This window comes from Vicugna pacos, chromosome 5, assembly GCF_048564905.1.
Source record: "Vicugna pacos chromosome 5, VicPac4, whole genome shotgun sequence".
In the NCBI taxonomy this organism is placed as follows: Eukaryota; Metazoa; Chordata; class Mammalia; order Artiodactyla; family Camelidae; genus Vicugna; species Vicugna pacos.
The window spans coordinates 20,212,293-20,229,317 of NC_132991.1; the positions used below are offsets into that span (position 1 = coordinate 20,212,293).

At 35.0% G+C, this 17,025-nt stretch overlaps 1 protein-coding gene across 1 annotated transcript in view; it reads right to left on the reverse strand.

Annotated features, from left to right (window-relative positions):
* LOC102544705 (low-density lipoprotein receptor-related protein 1B) overlaps window positions 1-17,025 on the reverse strand; it is a 316,032-nt gene that overhangs the window by 240,649 nt on the left and 58,358 nt on the right. Inside the window, exons 5-8 of the mRNA XM_072962065.1 lie at window positions 12,620-12,812; window positions 11,858-11,983; window positions 8,045-8,173; window positions 5,704-5,823 (exon numbers count right to left, since the gene is read on the reverse strand). Coding sequence (XP_072818166.1) covers window positions 5,704-5,823; window positions 8,045-8,173; window positions 11,858-11,983; window positions 12,620-12,812 — 568 coding nt within the window. The remainder of the gene's footprint in view (window positions 1-5,703; window positions 5,824-8,044; window positions 8,174-11,857; window positions 11,984-12,619; window positions 12,813-17,025) is intronic.

Genomic DNA, 17,025 nt, shown 5'->3' on the forward strand with positions numbered 1-17,025 from the left:
CTAACTTTAAAGTTGAGAAGAGTGGTTAGAAAATAGTATTTAAGAGAAAGGCATGGGGGGAAAATGAAGAAGAGGGTCAGGAGAACTAGAGAGAGGGTGAAATATTTTTTCTCCCATTTCTTTCTCTCATCTTTCCAATCAAAAAGAGAGCTAGTCAATTTTGGTGAGGAGGGCAGGACAGCCTGTCAAAGTGTGTGAGCTGTGCAAACGGGAATTAATCTTATCTCCACAGATTCTATGACTTGATAAAGAGTTTGGGAACCACCAGAGGGTTAAGTAGGGTGAAAAGTGACCATGAAACTGGACATATTATGTGGCTGCACAATTCCACAAACAACAGGAGCAAGGTGGTTGTGGGGATTAACATCTCCAGCATTTGCCGACAAGGAGAGTCCTGGGATGGGAGAAATCCCTGGGAATACAGAGAACGTCACTTAATATGTAAGCAAACGCTGCTTCTGCCAGAACCTCTTCCTCTCCTGTTCCCTCAACTATATTCCTTTCTCACGTTGTTTTGGTCAATCAAGTATTAACATTTCTTTCACCCTCAGGGTGATTCTTGAGGGAGAAAGATGACGGTATCTCTAACTTGTCAAGTGAATATGAAAGCTTTCTGACAATTTTTTTTCAGGCTAAAAGTCCTGAAAAAAGAAGAGAAAATAATGTAGTCCAAATAAAGGCAAACCAAGTGAAAAATACCAGACTTTTCCCTTCAGATAGTCCGAAAGAAAAAGTCTACAAAAAGTGAGTGCAAATGTACGCGAGCCACACTGGGAATAGCAATGAGACACTTACAAAGGAAGATCTGACAGAGTTGTGGATCACAAGTAGTAGAAAGAGGGAAAGGAAAACCGTTCTTTCCTTCATATACTTTAACTGTCCTATTTCATCCGCTTCTGCTTCTCTATGTCAGTTAAAATATTTAATGAGATAGGAAACAACTAAAATCGATTAGTCTTTCTGTAGTTCTTATGAAGTTTCTTATAAATAACCTAAGTCAGTGTGTTCTTTTCCAATTCCCCTACCCAGCCTGTAGCAAAGGGAAGCTGACAAGGAAAAACTATATTAAATTTGCTGTCATATCTCTTCTGTTTACCTTCAAACCACATCTTTTATTTAATTTACTGCTTAGGCTCTAGGCTATGCAAACCCAGAAGGAATGATGATTTCCTGCCCAGGCAAGCTTTTTTTTTTGCCTTTAGCTTGTTGTTTGTCGAATCTTCAAAGTTTTGCTATGAATCTGGGAAAAAAAAACCAACACCAGTTTCCTCTCCTTCAGGTCACCTCAAAAGTACTTAGCTCTCCAGTCCACCTGAAGGCGTTCAGGTGGCCCAAGGGCGTTTATGTACTTCTCAAAGGGAGTATATTTATCTCAACAGGGAGAAAAGGAAGGGTATCATGTACTCCCCACAAATCTCTTCACTTCAAACTCTGACACAACCAGAAGAGAAATACAGAATGACAAACTTTCTGAACATCTCCTCAGATCCCCAGCAGACAGCTTGATGTCTGAAGCTCTCAGTCATGAAAGGGATAGCTACAAAGGGGTAATGATGAAAGATTAATGAGGATTTGGGGTTTTGCTTTGCTTCCAAAGGAGAAGAAACCAAAAATACATCCTTGAAATATGCATTTCCACTCTGTAAACAGATTCTCCACCTTGTGGAATAGAAACATAGTAATGTTAACTACTGTTAATGTCTAACTTAAACAAACAAAAGTGTAACAGTATTTCAAATAATTTATAGACGCTGCCATTGTAGACTCTCTCCATAGTCTATCAAAATCTCTGTATTTACTGACATTTTTTATTATAGTGATTTAAATTTTGTTATATTTTACTTTATTTACACTAAAAAATAGTATGTGGTTTTTGTTTATTTATTTATTTATTTATTTATTTATTTAGTGTGTGTGTGTGTGTGTGTGTGTGTGTGTGCGCGCGCGCGCGCACGCGCGCATGTGTGTGTATAACGAAGCGCTGCATCCCCACGTTGCACTGACGAAAGAAACAGAGGAGGAGTGACTAGGAGACAAGACTTGGAGAAAGAACTCTTTTTGCACTTTTTCTGAGCCCCTACATGTTCCTTGTCTTTCATTTATCTTTTAGGTGCTGTAAGCGTCCATGGGTTTGATGGATACACATCTGAATGAATGCTTTATAAGAACCTGGCTTGTGGAAAAAGGACCCAGGTAAGTCTTTACCCTATGGCATGAAAGGTGCCCTAGAAGGATACCACGTGAACAAATATAATATGAGAGAGAAATCAAATCTAAAAGATGCAAATATAATAAGTAATCTTTCACCGAAAAAGCTACACATTTGTTTATCCTAAAGGAGCTAGTCCATTTATTTAAATTTTTAAATACGCAATATAATTTGTGCTGAGTTTCCATGAGCATTTGTAGTTTTAAATGTCCTACATTATACAGGAAGAACTTCAAGGCACAAGGTTTTGTTGTCATTGTTTCTTAAGATACCCAATTGTCATAATTTTTACACTATTATTGTCACAAAAGTATGGACAAAAACTTGATTCTCAAATGCAGTAGTTCTGATCCCAAGTATATGGTTGAGATGTTTATAACACAGAAATCCAGCGTTTAGATTTGAAAAGGGAAATAACATTTTGAGTTATTCTTACTGTTTTTCAGTAGCTGATACTGGTATCATTAGGCAGAAAAAAACCTGTATTTCTATATTTCTGGAAGACTTACTGCTTCACTCAGCCACATAAGAATTTAATAAACACCTACCATGTACTAGGTACTATATTTCATAAACCCAAACACACTAATTTATTTCCTCCTTTTCAAAGAAAAATTATTTTCTAAGAAAACCCACAGTAACTTACTAATTTGCCATGGTTCCTTTTATGAATTTTGTTTCAAAATCTACTTTCTGTATTTATTATTCAGTTCCTTCACATTCCACCTTGATATTTTAACTTTTATCCTGGCTTAATGTCTCCAATATATTCTCCTTTCCTGCTTGCAAATAACTGATAGAGCACACCCATTTTTTGGTCTCCTTCCAGCTTCCTGGATGCTTATCCATTTCCCTCCACTTACTCCCAGTTTCTTACTACATTTTTATCATTTCTAATCTTTTATAGATAATATGAAATAATAGTTGAATAATCTGCACATGTACTTGGTTCTTCCTAAACTGCAGTGTCAACTTTAGACGGTGAGCTATTCAAGTGTTTGGCCAAGGTCAAAGAGTCTAAGACGACAGAGTAACTTAATCCTATTCCAGCTGCAGAATAATTCCTACACATTCTGCCCTCTTCCTCACCTTTTTTAGCCTTCTCGTCACAGCCGTACTTCACGCATACTTCCTTTACCGTTATTTAAAAAAATAATCTGCATTAACTGTGTTTACTCTTTCACCATTCATATTCTGTTTTCATCTAATGTGATCTGACTTTTCCTTTCCATTCCACTGAACCGACTCTCTTGAAGGTAACCAAGAGATTATCTTCTGTTTGCCAGTCACAATGGACACTCCAGTCTATGCCTGCCCTCCCGCCTTCTCTGTAACACTTTACAATGCTAACTTACCTTTTCTTGAAAAATAATTTATTATGAAGATCTTTTTATTAATCCCATGGTCTACTTTTCCTTTTATATTCACGTCTTTATTTTTTAATTACATGTCATTCTGATGCATTCCGCTAAAATGGCTACTACTCTGTCCATCCTTTGAGCTTTGTCTTATGAAGAAGTCCAAAACTAGTTCTTCTGGTCTAAATCTACTGCCTGAGCTCCAGATCTATATTTGTCTATGTATCTCTCCAACAGTTCCCTCTGAATGTCTACAGGTGTTCCAACCTCAGAATGTGGACTATTCTCATTATCTTATCCCCATCTCACATGAACAAAAGGCACACAAAAATAAATTTAAAAATTAATGAAAACTAATAATATTTTAGGGGGAAGGGTATAGCTCAAATGGTAGAGTGCATACTTAGCATGCACATGGTCCTGGGTTCAATCCCCAGTATCTCCATTTGAAAAAATCAAATAAATAAATAAATACACTTAATTACCTTCCCCCTGCAACAATTTAAAAAAAAAATAATGAAAACAAATAATATTTTAAAAGCAGGAAAACACACACACACATCTCTATTCCCATGCTTCCTCTGTGTTTATTACCCAGAAGACCTGCTATGCTACCTTTTAAAATGCTGCAGTATCTGTCGCTCTTCTCTTTATTCTTAGCTTTAGCTGCTGTAATAGTCTCCTGTTTTGTCCTTCTGATCTCAGTATTACAGTTTTCATTCTAAAAATCATGTTTTTTTTTCACTTTCTGGTGACTATAAGATAAAATTCATGCTCCTTAACATGGCACCAAAAGAACCCCTTCATGTCCTAGTTCCTTCCTCTAACCTGCCTCATTTCTTTTCACCACTTCCCAGTATGCAATCTGGCTCCAATCATCGCAAATTACTTGCAGTTTTCAATTTTTGGTCCTTCTACTTGGAATTCTCAACTGTTTCGATCATTTCACCTTATTCATACTTTAAGACCTAGCTTAAATTGAATCCAGTCCACGAAACTTTTCAGGATACTTCTAAGCCGAAAAAAAAAAAATAAGCTCTTAATAGTGCAATTGTAGTACCTTATATCCATCACCATCTGTTTAAATGACTGTCTTTCACTTAGAATTTAAACTCCCTGAGGGCAAGCACATGACAGAAATCTTATGTCTTTGTCTTTAATGAATTTTACTCAGTAAGGTGTGTTCAATGCATGTAAGATTTTTAAATGGAAATTGGTTTGGAAAGATCTTTTGGGTCCAGATTTTAGGAGCCTTAAATATTAGACTGAAAACTTACCACTTATTCTGCAAACCTCAGGTCTCCATTAGTGACTTTTTATCAGGGAAGTGTTTTTAAAAAGTAAATGCTTACATAGCATTTACTATATGCCAGGTTCTCTTCTAATATTGATATACTTATTTAACTCTTGCCTCTTTTCTTATAGTTTAAGAAACTGAGGCACAGAACATTAAGTACCTTATCCAAAGTCACACAGTTAGTACTGGGGCTGGCGTTCTGTCCCAGGTAGTCTGGTGCTGAGCTGACCCAGTAGTCGCTGTGGTAAAATGTTACAGAGTGTTAGCATGACTGAAAATTCAGGTTTATTGGAAAGAGAAACAGGGAGACCAATTAAAGGGCTACTCTTAATTCAGGCTCAAAGTAGACTGAAAGGGAGTATATTTCAAAGTATTGGAAGATTTGTTGATGATTGAACACGTGGGTGATAAAACACGGTGGAAGGAGGAATTAAGGACAGTACTAAGGTTTCCTGTCTAATAAGTAGGAAAATGAGGAGATCATATGTAGGAGAGAGAATTACAGAATGAAGGGGAACATTTTGGAGCAGTAAAATTCAATATGACACATTCTACTAGAAATGCCCCACAAACAGGGAGGTTGAACTGAAAAGGTAAGAAATGACCTGAATTTTAAAGTTAGCAAAGAAATAGAAACCAGAAATAGAGAATATACTCATAATTTTCAGTTGACTCTAGTAACTCTTCTCTGACAGTATTTACCAAAGCATGGTCCACAGATGTTAGTAGGTGTTGTGTATCAAAAGGGTGAAACCCTAGTGCTCTCAGGAACACACTTTGGGACCATTTGGGAAGCACTCAGCATAATTCTATCCCTTGGCTGACACACACGTGTTTACCTTTGCAGTCTAATTCATCAGAGCTGTCTCCGCAGTCGTTCTCACCATCACATAACTTGCTGTGAGGAACACAGCGACGGTTGTAGCAGGACTTGAAACCTCTTCGACAGCTTCTGTTTTCTTACATAGAAAAGTGAAAACACCTACTTGGAGGTCTTATAGAAATATTTTTACAAAAAGAAGATGACAGATGAGATCTCATTCGCAATAACTGGATTGTGGATCTACAGAACAAGTGCTGTGTGGCATCAAAGCTCTGGATTAGAACATCTATGTGTTGTCAAGTAGCTCATTCAGTAAAAAGCCTTTTTGACTGCTTTAATTTCAGTGATTCATACTTGGAGATCTCGTCAAATTACACCCACATTATTGTTTTTCGCATTTCGGAAGGGTAGCACAGAAATAAACATGTATCACATATTTAATTCTGAAGAAATGAATCTCCACCTCAAAAGTAGTAAAGACTCCTCAACCTCGATTTCCAATCTCCTCTGCATCCTACAAGGATTTTATAACAAGAAAAAAAAGTGTCAAAACATGTATTCCTGGATCAATGAATCCAAGAGTCTCCTATTTATCTGTAAATTTCTCTTTAAAATTATCTAAAAATGTCTAGCATAATTTTCTAAGCAGAAGAACAATTATCTTCTGAATTCTACTTTCCCTAATGAGAGTCTCCTGACATTTCCCGATTTAGGGCAGAAGGTACCACTCACAATAATAATAGCTGTCATTTACTGAAATCCAATTTTGTGCCAGGCTGTATATTGAGCATTGTAATAAACACACACTTGTTTACTTAACGCTCTCAACCACCATTCCAGCTAGGTTTGTTTTGTAGTGAGAAGCTAAAATATAGAGAACTAAGTACCCTTGCTCACACTAGTCACATAGTAGTAGCTTTGGGAACAAAAGTTTAAGTTTAGGTGTGATTCTAAAACCTGGAATCTATACCTGAGATTGTCAAACTACAGCCCACAGACCAAATGCAGCCTATGAGCCTGTTTTTATATGGCTCTGGAACTAAGAATGATTTTTATATTTTTAAAAGAATGTAAAAAAAAAATAGAGAGGATATGTGATAGAGAGCACATATGGTCCACAAAATCTAAAATACTAGCTAATCCTTTATAGAAAAAGTTTGTGAACCCCTTTTCACACGCATATTATCTGTCTTCTAAGAAGATACAAATAATATGAAATATATTCTCAAGCCAATTCATAATAATGTGAATTTGTAAGCTGACTATCATCACATTTTGTATGCTTTAATATTTTTATAGTGTACAGGATATAGTCATTCATTCAAGCAAATATGTCATTTGGGGTAAATTTCCTAAGATTTTAGTTACATATCAATTATGGACACATCACATTTGACTTATCACTTTAACTGAGGTCATGTTATCCTGCAATGTGAGTGAGAGAAATGCCTGCGAATTTCTCAAACTTCATCTTCTTCTTATTTTAACTTTTCTTTGATTATTTAGGTATAATTATTACCCAGATAACAAAACAAAGGAGAAAAAGAGAAACCAAATACAGTCATTTCAAATACAGATCCCTAAATTTTGCAGAGCATATAATCCCAGTACTATTACATTACAGCACAAAAATAAACCAGACCAATTTAGAAATCATCTGAATCAACTCTACAATAAATATTAATGATTGCACAGACAAAAACTTCCAGAAAAAATGTTGCAACAAAGGCAAGTATCAGTTGCTTTCTAGGAAACAAAAGCCAATCTCTACTCCCAAGGGAGCGGGGAAAGTTAGCTACCACTGGTGTCACCTACAGAGGCACAGCTGGTGGCATTCCATACTTGACGAGGACCATGGCTAAAGCAATCAGCCTTTGTACCTAAGGACGCTAGACCTGGGGCAGTCCTAGCAGCAAAAAATAAAGTGAGTAAGACTTTGATATCAACACAACAATATGTTATTGACTGATGGTGAAACTTTGCTGGAAAGTAAACTTGCAATATCTACCAATAACTAGTATTTCTGACTTGCATTTTGGGGAATATAAGCCTAAAACCTATTGTTCATGATGAATAACTAGGCAGCTCAAAAGAAAGGCTCCTGCTACATTTAACTTGTACTTCATGGATGGAAAACCATGAGGAAATTCTTCAATGAATATTATGCGTATTGGATAGGAAATGTGGTGCCCCATTTGAACAAGGCAAAACTGAATCAATTGCCTTAGATCTACACGTTCATAAGAGGCATTAAGGAAACCACACATATAAACCAAGTGGAGACAATCACACCAAAAACTACAAAAAGAACTACAAACTTCTCTCTGAAGTGAACAAATCACATATAGGACACTTACCACAGTAGAGCAGTTTTTCATCTGATTTATCCTTACAATGAGGAATGCCATCACAAGTGAGTTGATAGTCAATACACTCTCCATTTCCACACTCAAACTCTGAATAAATGTTGCAGGAGGAATTTTTAGCTAAAAGGAAAAAAAGTCTATGTTTTATGCAATAACAAATATTTTAGATGCCATAAAAATTATTTTCCTTAATCTTAATTATAAAAATAAGCTAAAATTACTCTAACTATAAAACTAATAACGGGCAATGGTTTATGGCATTTTTTATAAAAATAAAAGGGGAAATGTTGTGCTGTTTTTACTCTCCTTTTGTAAATTTTTGGGGAGTTGCCTGACTTCATTTTTCTTTTATGCCTGCTTGTATATTTTGCTAATTATTTGGTGACTGCACATGTGTGGAGAGAAGGAGGGGTTTAAATTTGAGTGACTATGTGTCTTGCTTAGCCGTCTATCTTACAAATACATTTCTAAAAAGAGCCAGTTAAATAAGCTCTGTACATACTGGTACATACTGAGAGTCTTTTTGTGTTTTCTTATTGAAATCTCTTATACATTCTTCATTGTATTGAAATTTTCTAGTTTGTAGAGTTCTCATTTTTGAATACTCAACTTGACTCATCTTACTTAAATCCTACCTCCAACTAGTGTTCCTCCCTAACTACCTGCAGAAAAAATCACTATAGCAGCTTCTATCATTCAGAAGTGCTGGAATTAATAACATTATTCTCATCAGCCTCTTGCTCTACCCATGGGGAGAACCAGGGAACAGACCCTCTCCTCCTGCCATGCGTGGCCACCACCTACTCCCTGAAAAGCATAGGAATCTGTAGGATGAGCTGGTGGAGGACAATGATAAACTGGAAAGCACATACAACAGATACTTCTGGGCTCCAAGTGACCACTGCCGCACGGTCCCACTGCTAAATCTCCAGATTTTCATAAGACATTAAAATTCTGAGTTTTTATGTGGTTTGCCCAATTTGTGAGAACAGGCCCACAGTCACCAAGTACAAAAAAGCTTTTCTACAGCTAGGTTTCATCCTTGGAATGTGGGGATGTGAACCCTGTTTTAGAAAGATCTGTCTTGGAGAAAACAGACTTATTTTTATTCTTAAATAACAGATTTATTAGAAAACGTTTGGAATGCAATGTTTTGGTTGTATTATGTGCTGTTTGCTTGCTTGTACTCACTCCATTGCTTGTTGAATAATTTTACAGTGAAATTCAGTCGTATTAATTATGTTGGAGTAATCAGAATTTATTTATCCCTACTAATGTAGAAAACATAGCTTAATTTTATAATTTACTATAATTTTTTAAAGATTTATTTCAGGAATATTCAATTAAACAGCCATTAATACTATTTGAAATTTCCAATGTTTTATTTATTCATTATTCTTAGAGTTTATCTCATTTTAATAGAATATCTATCTATCTATCTATCTATCTATCTATCTATCTATCTATTTATCTACATCTATGACTTCTAATTGAACTCTTTTAATGACAGCAACCCTCTCCAAAGATAATTTTATTTTTCTTGGTGCAGTCTAAACTTCAACGGCCAGTCACTAAGGTAGAATACCATTTTAGAACTGAACGAAACTCATCCACTTACTGAGAGTCTATTAGCATTCTCAATTTATTTTGTCTATTTTGAACATATCCTGTTTAACTTCCCATTTCCAGTGAAAACTAATTGTTATGATGGAAAATGCCATATTTTGCTTTGTAATCATTGTGCCTTTGAGGGTAAAAAACAAAAATTATTCATGATAGCTATGGTTTATTATGCAAAAACAAAATCATATGAGGACAATTCTTGCTTAGGCATGTTGATTTGATGAAACAGTACTGAGTATTTTCTGCTTCTTTCTAGAAACAAAAATGTAGTTCAGCTGTCCTCTATTTTCTTTACAAGGTAATTGTTTTATCTAATTATATTTGCTATTCTTATTTCTGTTATGGGTGTTAATAAGGTTAGCAATGTTGTGCCAAATGGAATTATCTAATCTTTTTGTCAAGAGTTATGAGAACAAATGGTTTTCCCCCCCTTGCCCTCTGGTCAGTGTTAGTAAATGACCTTTTACCCCTGTAATGCTGCCATTAACATTCCAAAACTGCTCTGAGTGAACTAATTCAGATGTAGACACAGACTTGCCAGAAACATCCTCATTTCCCAAAGATGAATTTGACAAGAAGAAGCCAGGAGTTACTTTTCAATCTCTCTGCTGGACCACAGGATTTCAATATGAATCCACAAGATACAAAATGCTTCTATAAAGATCTGTAACTTCTGAGGAATCCAATACCTCTCTAGAGCTCCATGTGAATACAACTGTGCTTGTTTAAAACAATAGTTTGCTATCTGATTCATTCCCTCTCATCAATAGAGAGAAGCAGGGGCTTAGTAGGGACAGATGTATCTAATCTATTTTGCAGCAAGGACCGCCATCCACTGTATACCAACAAGCCTTGCTGTTTTGACTAAAGGCATTGGTTTATTGCTGGCCTGTAGCGACCTGAGAAAGAAACATGAGTGATTCTAACGCATGGCTAACATTGCAGGCTTACAGATGGCATCAGATCCAGACCATTGCAGCTGAAACCACAAAGGCAAATTGAAAGACTTTAAGCAATTGCCTGTGCAATTCAGGGAAGTGTTAGGTGATCAAGAAAAACGGGAATTTGTGGCCCGAATTATTGAAATTGGCTATCTTCATTTAAAGTTCACTAACCATCATTCCCTTGTTTGCTTTGGCACATTCTTAAATAAAAGTGTTTTACTTCCTCAGCTAAGAGATGCCCTTTTGGGTCGTGGTACCAATTGGCAAAGTGAGAAAATATGTATAAGGTCTTGCAATTGGTACAGTAGTTTTCAAGATAAAGAAAATGATGTCAAAGTGCTTGTATTAAAACAAAGAACAAGCAAAAGACAAGATCTTCCTGGTAGATAACGACCAAAAGAAGACTAAAAACAAAGATGAAAAATACGTATAGCTTATGATACTTATTTTTATGATGTAGACATATCCAGCTCTACTGGTTTTCTAAGGTGAAAGATACAAGATGAGGATACAGATGAGGAGAAAAAAAATGTCAAAAATTCACAGATCCTAAGAGTGAGTTCATCAGTTTCCAAGCAAGATGCTTCTCTCTTGTCTTTCTTACTCACAAATAGTCTTAATGTTAAAGAGAAATTAACCCTTTTGTGTTGCTGGCTAATTTTTCATGGCAATATTGGAACACTTGAACCTGTATTTATAGTGGAGACAGTGTTAGAAACTTAGCTGTTAATAAGAGTATACTGTAATGGTACTAATTAAAGATTGTAATGCCTTCGGGAGGTATAAACAATATGCAAGGCTGCAATGTTACATTCTTAATTAACAGCTTGGAAATGATTACAAACACGCCGCACGAGCCATTCTTGCTCATTTACATACTGTGACGGACTGTGAGGGGGTTTCCTACCGAGCTACTGAGCTACTGCCTGGTTTATTTCAGTTTCAGTTAATTCTGCTGTTGACTGAGTTCTCAAAGTCATGACTGCAGGTTTCCAGGTGATTCCAACAGTCCACAGTTAAGGGAACACAACGTTTGTCACTCTGGTTATCATTCCCTATCACGTGGTGCTATAAGCAGAGAGGTAAACTGAGTTCTTTTTAGAAAAGAAAGATAAGCCAACTGGGCTTCTAACAGTGGAGGAGAGCACAGTTCATAAATACACTAAAACAATTTCAGTGTCCACGTGGGCCATTCTGAGCAGTTATGTCTTATCACATTTCGATTCTTTTTACTTACTCACACATCTGTTGTCATCTAGCAGTATTCGATCTCCCCTGCAGGAACAATTTACTCTTCCATTAGGAGTTAAAAGGCACAGGTCATGGCAACCTCCATTCAATAATGCACATGGAGAAAGTTCACCTGTGATGAAGAGGGTTTATTGGTAACAATTCTTATTGAGTTTCTATTTGATGTTGGACATAGATTAACAGTAAACTGCTAGACAGCCTCAGTGTCTCAAAGATAGCTCATGAACAAGGAAGATTCAGGACTTCTGAACACCCAGACATTCCAAAAGATAAGAACATTTTATAAATATGTGACAAATCTCTACGTTTTCTAACACACTTGTCAAGGATGCCATGGCATTCAATGAACTAGTACCTCGAGAAATCATACTCATATTGGAAACTGCAAGTTCGTATATATTCCAGTGATTAATTTTAAGGCTAGATGCAAGGCTTGTTTATCAACAAATTATTTTCTTGGAAACAACTTGATTTAAATGTTCAACAATATGAGGAGTGAGCAAGTGTGAAATAGTATTCCAGAATCAAATATTTAAAAATGAATTGTTCTTCTGGTGATAAATTAAGAACTGCAAAAGTTTCCACAAACCTTTCAGATAATTTCAATATATTGGACAGTCAAAGCCTGAACACTCATCTCAGGAACAGTAAGAAAACACAATCCAACAAAGTATAACTAGAAAACATGGATACATTTTTGAGAGATTATATAATTAAGGGAAAAAAATGGCTTTCTCTTGTAACTTACAGCTATTTGTGTCATTGGCAACAGCTATGATTCCCATTGGCTGATGTGGAATATCAGAACGAAGAATTTTTGTATCTCCTCCTGTGTACTTGTTGGAACGCAGGATAGCTCTTCTTCCCCAGTCAGACCAGAAGATATAATTGTCATAAACAGCCAGACTGAGGAAAGTCCCTGGCCCAGATTTGACAATCACCTGGAAACAAGTAAAATATCGTATTGTTTAAAACAAAAGTATCCACATCAATTTTTGCTTTAAAAAAGGGGGAATTAAGATTAGCTTACTTTAATCAATTGAAATTCTCAAATAGAAATATATTTCACTAAATGTATTCCCATAATATACTTTATGGCTTATTTTAAATTTCTTAATCATTCTTTGCTTTTGTAATGTGTTTACTTAATATTCTGAAGTATATTTCTATTTAATAATCATTCAGTTTGTATAAACAACTGTATATTTTTAGTATTATAAACCAAAATCAAGACAAAAATATGAGATTAACTATTATTACTAAAATTTGTTTATGTTTATTAAAAAAATCATTATAGTCAACACTCATTAAGCTATCAGAACTATATACAGAATACAAAGAACAATTTGATCTAGGTTATTCCTTTAGGAAACTTACAGCATGAATGATATAACCAGCTATAGATATATTGGCAATAAAAGTTTAAAAGCAAAGACCAAAACTTTCACTCACACCAAGATGAAGTAAAAGAGACTAGAATTTCCTTCCCAATAAAACACTAAAAACTAAACAAAATACATAAAACGAGGCTTTTTACCACACTGAATATCAGGTAAGGAAGCACAGTGATTCCTAAGTAACAGGAAATAATCTGAGTGAGTCCCAAAACCTCCACAGTTTACAGCCTAAGAGATATTCCAGGAGGAACCAAGCAGAGCCCAGGGAACTCTCTGAGTGGGTAGAGCTGAGAGTTACTACGGGGGTGGAGTGGACAATGTGGTTAGATCTCACAAGGAGAAGAGAATGTAACAGAGAAAGAACTCTGGATATCTGAACAGGATTCCCTGGAATATTAACCCGAATACTAAGCACATGTGCATACACGTGAGACAGCTACGCCGAGCTGGTGAAAGAGCCTTGCAAAGGGATTAGGGCGAAGAGTTCCCAAAATTCACACAGGTCCAAGAATGACACTTGTTAATGCCAACAACACTCAAAACTTCCTAATTCACGGGACTCTGAGTAAAGTACTTGGAAATGTCTTTCCTTGGCAGTGGGGAATAATCAACTTAACTCTGCACTATCCAGTCTATCAAACCTTAAGAGCAAGTCCTGAAAGAATCAAACTATTTCCTAGTAGCTTAACTGTTTTCCGAATAAAGCTCAGGAATTTTAATGATAATATGAAAAATTCTACCAGTAAGCTACTATGGAAAAAAAGACGAAAAAGAAGAAAAGTCTCAATTCAATGACCTCAGCTCCCACCTTAGGAAAGCAGAAGAGAAGTTAAGTTAAATCCAAAATAAAGAAAGGAAAACAAAATAAAAATTGGAAGAGAAATCAAGGAAATACAAGATAGGGAAATATCAGAGGAAAATCAATAAAAAATGATTCTTTGAAATCAATAAAATAGATAACACATAATGATGAAGTGGGATTTGCCCCAGGAATACAGATTTATTCAATATTTTAAAAGCCTATTAGTGTAATTTACTATACTAACAAACAAAAAAAAAGATCATGTGAAGATTTCAATGAATGCAGAGAATTTATTGGTTGAATCTAATACTCATTTCTGATAAAAACTCAGAATAGATATTTGAATAGAAATAAAACTACAAATGAGAATTATCATTTTCACTACTTCTACCCAAAATTGTCCTAAACTTCTAGCCAGTATTATAAGGCAAGAATACAAAAATAAAAAGCATTCAGTTTGGGGAGGTGGGGAGGGAAGGGAAGTTAAATAGCATTTATTTGCATGTGACAAAAAATTTCAATAGAATCTACAAAAAAACCTTCTTGAACTCATAAATTTAGAAAGGTTGTAGGATACAAGATTGCTATAAAAATGAACAGTATTTCTATATACTAGCAATACAAAATTAAACAATTAAAAAAAGACTTTTGTAGTACCATCAACAGATATGAAATATTTAGTAATAAATATGAAAAAATATATATCGGAATCCAAAAACTGTAAAATATTACTAAGAGAAATTAACACAAACCTAAATAAAGAGATATGTCTTACTCATGATTCATAAGATTTAATATTGTCAAATGATAAATTATATGTAATCCCAATAAAAATCCTGAAGATATTATTTAAAAATTGACAAGCTGATCTCAAAATTCATGTAGAAATGCAAAAAATCCTCGAATAGCAAAAATAATGACAAAAAATAAGCTGGAGGCGTCACTTTATCCTGTTTCAAGACATCATAAATTTACTGTTAACAAGAGAGTATCGTATTGCAAAGGATAGAGAAATATATATACATCAACAAAGCAGGAAAGTTCACAAACATATCTATATGTACATGGAAGATTAATTTTCAACAAAAGGGCAAAAGCTTTTCAGAGAAATAGGATAATTTTTTTCAACAAATGATAGTTGAACAAGTGAATATACATATGCAAAAATAAAAGAACTGTCATCAATGTACAAAAATTCACTGAAAATAGATCATAAACCTAAATATAAAATATAAAACTTCTAAAGGAAAACATGGGAGAGTATCTTTATGACCTTGAGTTAGGCAAAGATTTCCTACGTATGACGTCAAAAGCATGATCTGTTAAAAGGACCGGTAAGTTGAACTTAATCAAAATATAAAACTACTCTTCAAATGACAGTGGTAAGACAATGAAAGATAAGCCACAAACTATGAAAACATATTCGCAAATCACAGAATTTACTCAGTCATCTCCATTTTAGAAATCCTTTGGGTATAATGGAAAGGGTTCAGAAGGCCTATGTTGCAATGGCAGCGTGGTCATTCTCGAGCAGAGTGCATTTGGGGAAGATGTTTCACTTTTTTGTAAATTTTAGTTTCCTTTTCTCTAAGATGGGCCTGATTAAACCTGTTTCAACAACTTCATAGGATTGTTATAAGATATATGTAAAAATGCTTTCAACAGTTTATACTGCCATATATATTATTTTGTTTAATTTAGCTGTCACAGAAAAGTTTGCTATTAATTTGTATAATTTTTGCCTCCGGATCTATTATAAAATAATTATTCTTATATAAAAATCAAATTAAGAAACCTCAATAGGAATATTGTTGTAGAAATAAATATATCAATTTGAACCTTTGGTCTTAGTAAGTATGCCAAGCAGCGACCCAGTTAGGTACTTTTCCCTGTAATCAGAATGATGGCTGCATGGGAATGGTCATGAAGAAACAAGTATTTGGAAAATTTAACACAACTGACATGTGAGTGCTGATTTAAGTCACCCTTCCTAGTGCTACACATTTAGCCTTCCTAGGAATTAATAATTCTAGTATTAAATTATTTACTGACCACTAAAATTGATATGGTTTGGAGAAAACAGATCATCTTGAGAATGTGGTAATCTAAAAAAATAAGTCCTCTCTCTTTCTTCCATCCTATATCAAACTCTAAATTATTATAAGGTAATTAACAGTGTCATCTTCCTGATTTCCCAAATCTTCCCTCATTCATTCCAAATTAACTGGTAATTAGCCTTTTATAAAAAACAATTACTTCATTTTTATTCTGAGTAAACAAGTAATTTCCATTCTGTAGAGCTACATTTCTCAAGGTTTAATGTGCATGCAGTTCACTTTGGGATTTTGTTAAAATTCACACTCAGACTCACTAGGTCAGGAATGGAATCTGAGATTTTTTATTTCTAACAAACTTCCAGGTGTTGCTGATGCTGCTGTCTGGGAAACCACACTAAAAAGCAAGAATTGTAAAATAGAGAAAAGTGTAAAAACAAAATAAATAATCTTACCAAATAGAAATACTTATCACTTTGGATTAAATATATATTTATTTTACTTTTTCCTTTACAGATCAGTACCAGAGTATATGCTTTTGTTCTCACTTACAGGTAGGTTGATGACACGTCTGGCGCCAGGCAAAATCAGGTAAACCCACTACAGTCTGTCTCTCCTACTGATGGCTACTTTCTGATTGTAACATTGTTGTGAGAACAAGAGGAGAAAAATAGTAAAAAGAAGTCGAGGAGCATCAAGTAGAAGTGTAGGAGGGGACATAATAAACTACCATTTCTACTGTCACTGATTTTTTCCCCCTACATTGCATCCAGTGCTACCCCAGAATTGAAATGGGTAATAACGCACTAAGTGTACATTTGCTGCTTACTCTCAAGGGATGTCGTTTCATTGTCCCTTATATTTCCAAGTTCATCCCCAAATTCATGCAAAGATTATGGGG